Source organism: Macaca mulatta, chromosome 13 (assembly GCF_049350105.2).
Source record: "Macaca mulatta isolate MMU2019108-1 chromosome 13, T2T-MMU8v2.0, whole genome shotgun sequence".
Taxonomy (NCBI): domain Eukaryota; kingdom Metazoa; phylum Chordata; class Mammalia; order Primates; family Cercopithecidae; genus Macaca; species Macaca mulatta.
This window is the reverse complement of record NC_133418.1, coordinates 77,685,047-77,696,863: the sequence shown is the minus strand read 5'-3', so window position 1 is coordinate 77,696,863 and position 11,817 is coordinate 77,685,047. Positions and strand designations below refer to the sequence as shown.

At 40.6% G+C, this 11,817-nt stretch overlaps 1 protein-coding gene across 2 annotated transcripts in view; it reads right to left on the bottom strand.

Annotated features, from left to right (window-relative positions):
* STPG4 (sperm-tail PG-rich repeat containing 4) overlaps nt 1-11,413 on the bottom strand; it is a 64,207-nt gene extending 52,794 nt beyond the window's left edge. The window contains exons 1-4 of one of the 2 annotated variants that reach the window (XM_077958643.1): nt 7,928-11,413; nt 6,871-7,124; nt 4,651-4,710; nt 2,812-3,069 (exon numbers count right to left, since the gene is read on the bottom strand). In XM_077958643.1, the coding sequence (XP_077814769.1) occupies nt 2,812-3,069; nt 4,651-4,710; nt 6,871-6,951 (399 nt within the window). In that variant the 5' untranslated portion in view covers nt 6,952-7,124; nt 7,928-11,413. 2 annotated transcript variants of the gene reach the window in all.
* Nucleotides 11,414-11,817: the final 404 nt, after the last annotated feature.

Genomic DNA, 11,817 nt, shown 5'->3' with positions numbered 1-11,817 from the left:
GAACTCCTGGCCTCAAGTGATCCACCTGTCTTGGCCTCCCAAAGTGCTGGGATTATAGGTGTGAGCCACTGCACATAGCCCATATATATATATATATATATATATATATATATATATATGCTTAATAAGACTCTTTAGTAGGGGTGACAGGGTTGAAAAACTAACTATTTGGTACTAATAGTTAGCCACTCAGCACTTGGGTGATGGGATCAATCGTACCCCAAACCTCAACATCATGGAATATACACGGGTAACAAACCTGCACATTCAAACCTGAATCTCAAATAGATTCAAACCTGAATCTAAAATAAAAGTTGAAAAAAAAAAATAGAAAGGGTCTTCAGTGTAGATTCTCGAGTTGAGTTACATGCCTCAGAATAAAGATACTAAAAATAGTGAAAACTTTATTGCAAATAAAAAGCAGCCACTGAAAGATATAAAATGAATATTCTGTGAAAAATCATAAAATTTGAGAATGCTGTTCTAGCTTAATGAATAATAATATATACTATATCTACCCCAAATTCAAATTATTCTGAGTTCTGCTACTAAAATATTAGAATTTTGAATTTTACTGGTGAGTAAACAATGTTTATCTTTCTCCTTGTGAACATATATATCTTTGAAATAGAAAATTAGAAAAACACTGAATCTTTCCAGTTTCTAGAGTTTAAACCTTTGTAGAAGGTGGAGAGGAAAGAAGAAAGTAACAGAAAAACTATGTTTTCAGGGGGTTTTATCCATCCTCCTAAGTAAGCCAAATTCTTTTGGTCTTTTAAAATTTTTAGTTTTGAGTAACTCCAACCTTGTATGTTTTCTCCTTTCAACACTGGGCCTTTAGCTGATTTTCAGGGACTTGTAAAAGCGAGAAGAGAGGAAGCAGAAAAGAAAATGTCAGAAGAGAATAAGAAAGACTCTGCATTTGAGATAACCAGAACAATTTCACATGTAGCCTGGTTACCTGGTAGCAAGCCATAAAGGTGCTAGTATAATTTACAGTTTGTATGCAACCACTGAAGCAAACAGGATAAGATATACCCAATGAACACTTATCATTCTGTTCTGTTTCAAAGCTATAGTTTGCAAAGTAGTAGAAAGGTTTGATTTGACATGTGTTCATCCTGCTGAAAATTTCGTATCCACTTTAGTAATTACAACCCCTTGTACTTAATTCAACCTCTGGCTGTAATACATTTCTCTCAGGTTATCACAATAATATTCTGATGAAGTTACGAAGATTGATACTATTATTCGCTTCTTTATAAATGGGAAATATTAATGCACAGAGAACTGAGACAAGTACCCAAAGTCCCAAGTTAACGAAGTCCAAGTCACAACTCTATCCCTTGAACAGACCGTGTTCCTGACATTTCCATGCCTTCAACAATGCTATACTCCTCCCTTGAAATACCTCCTTTGGATTCCATCTACCCAAACCCTGCCCCTCATTCAAGGTGAGGGGCACATGGTAGACTGGAAAGAGGACTAAATTTTGTCCTAAAGAGGACTGCATAAATTTTGGTGCAGAAGCCCTCAGTAAAAAGTGCTGCTTCACCTACTTAAGTATTAGCAATGTGCCTTTGGACAAGTTACTTAGTCTCTACTCACCTTAGTTTTCTTGCATGTAAAATGAAGTTAATATCTGTTCTACCTATTTCAGAATGCTTAAGAAGGAAGCAATTAAGATAATATACATGGAAGCCCGTAGTAAACCATTAAGAGCCATGTATTATACATGGCTCTTCACTAATACATAAAAGACATATATTAGTGAAGGTCCAGTTAAGTTCTACTTAAGCCATGGAGCTTTCCAGCCTTTTAATCCAGCCTTCTTTGGCACTTGAACTCTCCTTTGGCATTTTCAGCTCCACTATTCATCTGCGCACTTGATAAACTTTGTCCTGTATTGTTGCTTAAATACCTCCGGGTCAGGAACATCTTCCTTCCACAGAGCCTAGTGCAGGGCTGTGAGCTCAGTAGTGCTCTTTATTATCAATGCTACGAACAAACTGGTGGAGCTTAGAAGCTGACCCTCCTGGGACCACGTGCTCACTACTTTTCTTTTTTTTTTTTTAATTAAAAAAAATATTTTTAGAGACAGCATGTCACTCTGTCACCCAGGCTGGGGTACAGTCGCATAATCATAGCTCACTGCAGCCTCAAACTCCCAGGCTCAAGGGATCCTCCTGCCCTGACTTCCCAAGTAGCTCAATTTTTTTTTTTTTTAAAGAGTTGAGGTCTTGTTATATTGCCCAGGCTGATCTACAACTCCTGGGCTCAAGTGATCCTCCTACCTCAGCTTCCATAGTAGTTGGGACCACAGGCATGCGCTACTACACCTGGCTATTTTTCTTTATTTTTTGTAGAGATGGGTCATTTCTAAGTTTTTAAAAGCTTCCCTGTAGAGTGTAGTTATATTTATGCTCTAATAAGGATACGTCCAGAGGGGCAGGGTTTTCTCTTTAAAAGAAGAGGGTTCACCACATATACTGCTTGAAGAGATCAGAGCATAGCCCAGTGACAGATAAGATCCTAGGGGCTCTCCAGGCTAGGGGAATCCCACCAAGAGTTGCCCAAGAGGGAAACATTTCTCCCCATGTACTCCCCTTAGATTAAGAAGACATTACAGGGAAAAATCTTGCTGGAAACATTTGCAAATCAGGCAGTCCTTGTTTGATTTCTATAGGAAATAAGACATCTTAAAAGTTTTCCATTTCTCCTGGGGGAAGATATACTCTATGTATAAAAATACTTTCCTCAGGGGCTCTGAGTAGCTTTCCCACACAAAGCAATCTGCTAGTAGTGCTTTACCTGATCTTTGTCAACTAGTGTGCTGGGGCTTGGCCGTGGTTTGTCTTTGAATGAGTAAGTAGCCGCTTGCTTCTTTAACAGGTCCAGGAAGCCAGGAGGCATATACTGCGGAAGATCATTTAGGACTGGATTGTTCCTTTGCACAAGAGGTGGTTTTTTCCTTCCTTCGTTTTTAAAATTGTAGGTTGCTATCACTGGATTTAACAGGGATTCTTCAATAAAAGTTTTCAAGTGGTAAGTGCCAGGTATAGGAGTATTCTGTGGAAAATTGACATCAGTTTTAAGATTGTATAAACACGTAACTTCTCCTAAAACACCATTCTTGGATGGGAAGCCCCCAAGTAACATTTCTCTTTGTTTTCAAGTTTAATGAAATTGTATCAAATACAGTAAACACTCTTGACAGAAGAGTATTTCAAAATCATGATTATTTCCTTTCTGAAATAATTGCTGAATTATAGCAAATGGGTTAGAGTTGAAATTTAACTTTTTTTGGCCGGGCGCGGTGGCTCAAGCCTGTAATCCCAGCACTTTGGGAGGCCGAGACGGGCGGATCACGAGGTCAGGAGATCGAGACCATCCTGGCTAACATGGTGAAACCCCGTCTCTACTAAAAAAATACAAAAAACTAGCCGGGCGAGGTGGCGGGCGCCTGTAGTCCCAGCTACACAGGAGGCTGAGGCAGGAGAATGGCGTAAACCCGGGAGGCGGAGCTTGCAGTGAGCTGAGATCCGGCCACTGCGCTCCAGCCCCGGCGACAGAGCGAGACTCCGTCTCAAAAAAAAAAAAAAAAAAAAAAAATTTAACTTTTTTTTAAATATATATTTTTAGTAGAGACAGGGTTTCACCATGTTAGCTAGGATGGTCTAGATCTCCTGACCTCGTGATCTACCCGCATTGGCCTCCCAAAGTGCTGGGATTACAGGCATGAGCCACCGTGGCCGGCCGAAATTTAACTTTTTAGAAGGCAACTTTGGTGATTCAACTTTGGGATTCAACCTTGACTATGAATCTCAGACCTCTAGTGAGACCACTCAGGATAGTTTCTTGGCTAACTAGAAACTATCCTACATCTGTTTAGCCAATACTGTGTTTCTCTCTAGCCCTCAAGTGGGAAGCTAAAGGATAATGACATGAGACCAGGATAAACTGGCAGAGCATATGGCCTAGTTAGTCCAATAAGAGGTTTGGTACTTTCAAATTACAACCAGTGTGGCTGAATGGCCAGAACTGAACGTTTAGTCACCGCTGCTTTTGTGGCCATCTTTCCACTAAGCACTCAGCTCAGTTCTGCCATTAAAATTACTGCAATTCCAAGAAGACTTTGACCCATGAAGTTCCTCTATTATTGAAGGGCATTGACAGAAAATATATCTGTAATATAGAAATTCTCTGGAGAGGGGGATCTTCTGGTCATTTTTCTTCCATATATTACCATTTTGCTTTCACATCATATTGACCATATTAAGGACCATTTGCATAAGGTCTATACCATATAAAATAAAAACTGAAACCAAAACACCTTTCCAGAATGCATGCTTTTTTTGTTTTGCAATCTCACCCAGATCATAAGATCATAGGTTAGCCTTATCTAGATGTTCTGTAAAGCACCTAGATTTCTAGAATTGTTTAACTTTTCCAAGCTTCTATTGCATTCAAAATTAAGTTAGTTTCTCATTCATATGCTGACACTAAAATTTTAAGTATGAAATGAGGTCCATGCAGATCTGAACAATTACTGTTTTCTTCAATTAAGTGTTAGTCTTAAAAGGTATAACGGATTAAAATATTAATGGAATAGGAATAATGTGAATAGGAAAGACTGAACAATGTACATACTGTTAATGCTATTCTCCACCATCCTTCTCTTTCAAAAGAGGAAGTCTTTCGGGCTGGTTTCTATTAACAAACACAAAGTATGCTTATTCATTTGAGAGGTGATCCCTTGAAATTAAATATAAGTTATAAAACATTTGTTTGAAGAAATTCACACCCATACCCAACTGACAAGGCTTCATTAAAATAAAAGCTACATAATAATAAATTTGCCCATTTTCCTTAAATTGTTATTTTATGATCTTAAGTCCTTTCAAATAACTAAATTCTCTTTGATAAAATTAGAGTAATAAACATTCGCATCTCACAGAGATGTTGTACATATATTAAATGTGATGAAATGTGGTGTTCTTAGGAAGAAAAGAGTTGGGCTTGAAGCCAGACAGACTTAGGTTGGAACTCAGCTCTGCCACTTACCGCTAGGTGCACTGGGTAAGTTACTCAACTCTCATGCTTCCTCACAGTAGTATAAAAATAAGGCACTACCAGAGTTGCCATGAGAATAAAGCATTGTATGCCAGACGTGGTGGTTCACACCTGTAATCCCAGCACTTTGGGAGGCCAACTTGGGTGGATCACTTGAGGCCAGGAGTTTAAGACCAGCCTGGCCAACATGGTAAAACCCTGTCTGTACTAAAAATACAAAAAAATTAGCTGGGCGTGCTGGCACATGCCTGTAATCCCTACTCAGAAGGCTGTAATCCCTACTCAGGAGGCTGAGGCACGAGAATCACTTGAACTTGGGAGGCGGAGGTTGCAGTGGGCTGAGATCATGTCACTGCAACTCCAGCCTGGGCGACAAAGCGAGAAGCCACCTCAGGGGAAAAAAAAAAGAGTAAGGCATTGTACATATAAAGACTTGCATCTACAATCAGTGCTCAATAAATGTAGCTTTAATTTTTAACATCTCATCTGCCAAGTTAAGAAGCAGATTATTTTGGTATTCCTCAGTTTCCAAGGAAGCTGTTGTCTTCATATTTAGTACTCTATACCCATTCATCCATTATTATTTCATATTTATTTCAGCCCACTGTCCACAGAACACAACCGTTTAGTATATTCCTTTTGTGCTGTTTGTCCTAGGTAAAATCATTATGTTGAGTTCCCCTTTCATTTATAATGCCTTTATTACTATAAAATATAGGTCGTCAAGCAAGACTGCATTAAAAGTAATAATCTAATCAGTAAAACTGATATAATTCATTCTTCCTGTCTAGTAACTTAAATCTACTGTACTTATGAGTACCACTGGGTTTTATTTTATTATGATATATGTGAATTTCTCTAAAAAACATTGTCTCATGCACACTGCTAAAGCTGAGCTTCTTCCTTGATACTTCTTCGTGAGATTTATGTTGAATCTTCTCTGTGGCACTTTTATAGTCACAGAAATTAAACTTTCTCAGGCAGGTCAAGACAGGTCTCCCACCCCTACCCCAGAATAAGGAAAATGAGATGGGAAGGAGAGGGAAAAAAACTTGATCAATCTAATGGAAGACAATTGGCAGCTGCTGTTTTGTTTTGCCCAAGACAGGTGATCTAAATTCCACTTATCTACCATTTTAAATTCACTCTAAGGGGAAAGATAAAAGATTAGGTTAAACAACCCTCACCCACATTTATTTAAAAACGTAACAAAGGCCGGGCATGGCGGTGCACGCCTGTAAGCCCAGCTACGCGGGAGGCTGAGGCAGGAGAATCCCTTGAACCCGGGAGGTGGAGGTTGCAGTCAGCCGAGATCACACCGCTGCACTCCTGCCTGGGTGACAGATCGAGACTCCAAAAGAAAAATGTAGCAAAGGTAGCTTCAAATATTTTTATACATACTAAAGTAGGAGGCGGAGCAAAACGTGTCTAGTAAGACCACAGAAGGAAAAACCCAGTCTTCCAGCAGATGGAGCGGAGAGGGAAAGAAATCCAATCACCATACTAAACCAGTTGTCCAGTTTAATTAGTAGTGGGAAGAAGGGAAAAATACAGAAAACAAAGGGCGAAGAAGAAAAAAGGAAGAAGCAAGGCGAAAAGAAAGAAAACAAAGGAAATGTCCAATAAAGACCAGGAAGGAAGGTCCGCAGGCGGAGACGTACGTGAGGGCAAGGAGAGAAGGGTAGGAAGAGGGAACCAGAAGGGCACGAAGGCCTGGGATTAGAGAGCGGTGGGAAAAGGGCAGCGAGCCTGGTGAGGGGAGCAGGAGCCAGGCCGGCAAGGGGCAGACGATCTTACCGAGGCTGTGATGAATGATTCTCCACGCACCAGGTCCTCCCTTAGTGTGGTGGAGGCGGTGGCGACGGCTGGCTGGTCCATGGTGGCCTCCTCTCTCCTTAGGCTGAGCCTGGCGTCCGGTTGCTAGGAGGCGGGTGTGGCCCGCGGGCTCCGCGCGCGCGCGCTGGGACCGCCAGATTTATCTTTAGTGCTGGGGGAAGGGAAGCGGGCACGTACTTTGAGGTCCCGCGCGAAGACCTGCGCAGAGGAAAACCCTAGAAAAGAGACGGTTAAGAACGCATGTGAGAAGAAAATCTAGAGGGCTCTGGAGTTGCCAGAGAGCCCTCGGGTAAGGATCTGCGAAAAGGGAGGCTTGTTAAGGGCTTGAGCGTACCCACAATCTTCATCAGTTCCGTTCCAGTCCACCCCCAATCACACACCCGACAGGGAGGCAGTGTGCTTGGTAGGCATACTTACAGAAATCTGCCTTAGCATCCACTTTCTAAGGTTGTTTCTAAGCTCCTCCAAATAGAAACTCTGGGGCTGACTTCTCTTGTCTCTGACTTGCAGAGTGGAGTGAGCACAAGACACAGCGGGTTTCAATAGCTGTGAAACCACAGACCACCCCATTCTTCTCAGTATAGACCCTTTTTATTGTCAGCCTCTCTAATCTGTACCTTCTTTTTAACCTAGGAACATTCTCACCTTTAAAAACACACCCTCCACAACCTTAATTTCATTTTATACAGTACCTACTGTATTCCCGGGACTTCACACACGTTATTTAATCTTCACACCAACCCTACAAAGTAGGTATTAGTCCCATTTTCTGGATGAGGAAACACAGGTTTCCTTGGACGTTTAGCACAGTTCACTCAGCATCACACACAAATGGCAGAACCAGAATTAAAATCCAAACCTGACTCTAGAGCTCTACTGCCCTATACCACGAAGTTTCTGCTTCCCTTTACAAACTTTCAAGACTAATATGGACTCTTTTCTCACTTCCCATACTTTCCTAAAAACATCTTAATCTAGCCTGCACACAACTTTTAATTAAAATTGCACTTCAACTCACCAGTGATCCAAGTGCCAAATCCAATGGGGATTTTCAGCTCTTATGAAACTTGGCCTTCAATTTTCATTGCTGCACTGATTATTCCCTCATTCTTGAATCACTCTCCTCCCTTGACTACCAGGACTTGGACGCTGGTTGCATATGCTGACTTATTCTGTGCTTGTTTCCTTGTCTATAGAGAAGGGGTTAATAAAATTGGTACCTATCCACATAGGTTATAAAGAAGATTAACTTGAAATGTTTACAGCCATGTCTGGCAAATGCAGTCAGTAAATGTGAGTTGTCATTACCTTTAGGACAAAAGCAACATTTACAATCCAATCTCTCACTTTTCTCTTTTCTTTTTTTTTTGAAACGAAGTCTCACTGTGTTGCCCAGGCTGGAGTGCAGTGGCACAATCTCAGCTCACTGCAACCTCGGCTTCCAGAGTAGCTGGGACTACAGGCGCCCGCCACCACACCCAGCAAATTTTTGTATTTTTAGTAGAGACAGGGTTTCACCATATTGGTCAGGCTGGTCTTGAACTCCTGACCTCGCGATCCACCCACCTCGGCCCCCCAAATTATTGAGATTACAGGCATCAGCCACCACGCCCGGCCACTTCTCTCCCTTATTAGGATGGCATGCTCTGCTGTATCATGCTTGCAAAAACCCCAAACATGCCATCTTCACATTTCTATTTGTCTCCACATATGCTAGCTCTTCTGCATGAAATGCTATTCCTTTCTTTGACCACCTGAAAAATCTCAAGAGTCAACTCCTCTGAGTAGACCTCTAAGCCTAATCCACCAAGTCCCAAAGGACCCCGTGACTATCATTGTTGGAAGATTCCTTTCATGACAAATCGTTTCTCCTCTAATTTTAAACACCCAAAACACGGGGTTGTTTTTTAATTGACCCCTTTGAACACAAGGACTAAAATATTTGTTGAATAAACCACTGACTGGTTTTCCCCTCTAAGTAAACCAAAGACTAGATTACAGCAATGCTTTTCAAAAATTGATATGCATACAAAATATCTGATGATCTTGTTTAAAAAGCAGATTGATTCCAATTCTGAGGCAGGACCTAAGATTCTGCTTTTCCAACAAGCTCCTGGGTGATTCTATGGGTGACTTTTTGAGGAGCAAGAGACTAGAGGACTTCTAGTTTCTTAAAATACTGGGATTCTAAATTCATTTAAGATAGCCTTAACAGGCACTAGGTTTAAAATGAACAACTGAAATTAGAAAGCGAAGAGGCAATACCAAAGTTCTCACAAATGTTAAGAGATTAATCAAGTCCATTCCCTGTGCCTCATTTCATTTTCTTATTTTGGCTGAGCCTGTAAAACTGGCTCAGCAGACTAGGGACTGGTACCCTCGAGACTAAAAGAATATGAAAGGTACAGAGAAGTCCAGAAACCCATACAAGGTGTGACATTAGAGATGGGAACATCTAGATGAGAAAATAGTTTAAGTATCTCAAAAATAGAAACAGCATGGGTCAATGACTTCAAGGACTATCAAAAAGCAGATTAAGCACATAGGATAAACAAAATGTTCCTTTAAGAAAACATTGTCTTATATAGTATCACTAAGATTTATTTCCAGATTATCCTAAGTTTCAGAAAGGGGGAGAGACATTTCTCTTGAGAATACAAATCTGTAAGAGCTCAACAGTGCCTGTTATGTATCAGATCTTTAAAATTGTTGCCGTCTTCTAAAAATTTTAGGAAAATACGTTACACCAAGGGTCATATTTAACTGCAATAGTGATGGTTTATTGGGAGAATCATCTAAGAGCAAACATGCCAGACAGTATTATGGTTGGTACAATAGCACAATCCTATTAATATAACACTAATAGTATGGTTAAACTTGAAGGTGGGGCTGGGCGCAGTGGCTCACACCTGTAATCCCAGCACTTTGGGAGGCCAAGGTGGGCGGATCACAAGGTCAGGGGTTCGAGACCAGCCTGGCCAACATAGTAAAACCCCGTCTCTTCTGAAAATACAAAAAATTAACCGGGTGTACTGGCAGGCGCCTGTAATCCCAGCTACTCAGGAGGCTGACGCAGAATTGCTTGAACCCGGGAGGAGGAAGCTGCAGTGGGCTGAGATTGTGCCACTGCACTCCAGCCCAGACAACAGTGCGGGAGTCCATCTCAAAAAAAAAAAAAAAAAAAAAAAAAAACTTGAAGGTGATACCACAGTCCTTGTCTATAGAGAAGGGGTTAATAAAATTGGATTACAATAGGATTATGTTGTAGGAAGCACTGGAACTGAGATTTGAACCCAGCTCATTATGACCACAGCTAAATTATACAATCATTCTACACTTGTTTCCTGTAAAATCAAGATGCCAAGATTTCATGACTTTTGTAAAGATTTCAACAATAGAAGTGACCAATTATGACATACAAGAGCCCAAAAAATGTTTCTCCTACATTTGTTGTCCTTGTTATATATACCTTGACATCAATTTATATAAACCTCATTGTTGATACTGGAAAAACACCAATTGACTGCCCAAGTCCCTCATTTTTCAGGGTCATAACTGGTTTAATAGCATACTTAATGGAACACTTAATGCAAATGCCAAGGACAATGCTAAGTGCCTTTCATTATTTCACTTAACTTTTTAAAAAGCCCCACTCATAATCCCAGCACTTTGGATGAGGTGGGAGGATCACTTGAGCCCAGGAGTTCAAGACCAACCTGGGCAACATAATGAGTCCCTGTCTCTACAAAAAAAAACAACCTTGTTTGGATTTCCTTTCGGCAAAACTTACTACATCCAATTAAGGGGAGTAGAGTACACATCTAAAATCTTCCTATTTAACTGATTACCTGAGTTTCATGTGATACTATCAGGACTATCAGTGCCTGTAACTTCCCTTGCTCTAAAACACACTAATAGTAGTATTAAAATAGTCAATGGGGCAGTAACCCGCCAAATAATGAATTACCCCTGGGAAATTAAAGACCTTGTGGCTATAACCAGGTAACAATTACACTCAATGTTTTAATCTTGGCTCTGGTTTGCTATGGAATCTTTCATTAAGCATTTAAAAGGTAGTTTTAAAAAATAGGCCGGGCGCGGTGGCTCAAGCCTGTAATCCCAGCACTTTGGGAGGCCGAGACGGGCGGATCACGAGGTCAGGAGATCGAGACCATCCTGGCTAACATGGTGAAACCCCGTCTCTACTAAAAAATACATAAAAAAACTAGCCGGGCGAGGTGGCGGGCGCCTGTAGTCCCAGCTACTTGGGAGGCTGAGGCAGGAGAATGGCGTAAACCCGGGAGGTGGAGCTTGCAGTGAGCTGAGATCCGGCCACTGCACTCCAGCCTGGGAGACAGAGCGAAACTCCGCCTCACAAAAAAAAAAAAAAATAAAATAGAAATAAAATAAAATAAAAACCCTGATAACCACCTTTGGAGTAGCTCAGATTATAGAGAAAGCAATGATAGAGGCCAGCAAAAACTAAAACAGGTATAGTCATTGCCAATTTACTCCTAAAGACATCTTTTTTGTAAAATGTTACAGATGGGCAAGCTGAAAATTCTCATCTTATAGAATTAAAAAGCATAATGAATAAAATATTAGCTAATAGAAGTAAAAACTATAAGGATGCTCACCCCAACTAGATTTGGTGTTTTTTTTTTTTTTTTTTAACATGCAAACATTTAAAACATCGTTGCACAGCTTAAGTCAACGTGGACAAATGCCAAAGTTGAAAAATATAAAGGTAGGAAACAGTAAATACCTTCTTTATGCCAATTCCCATGCTAGGTACACTTAAGTTTTTGAGTCTTTCATTTGAGCCTTTTGAAGTTGTCAAATACAATCTGGATAAAGAAACAAAACAAAAAACTTGCCCCTCTTTTCCCGTGACTGCCACCATCTTGT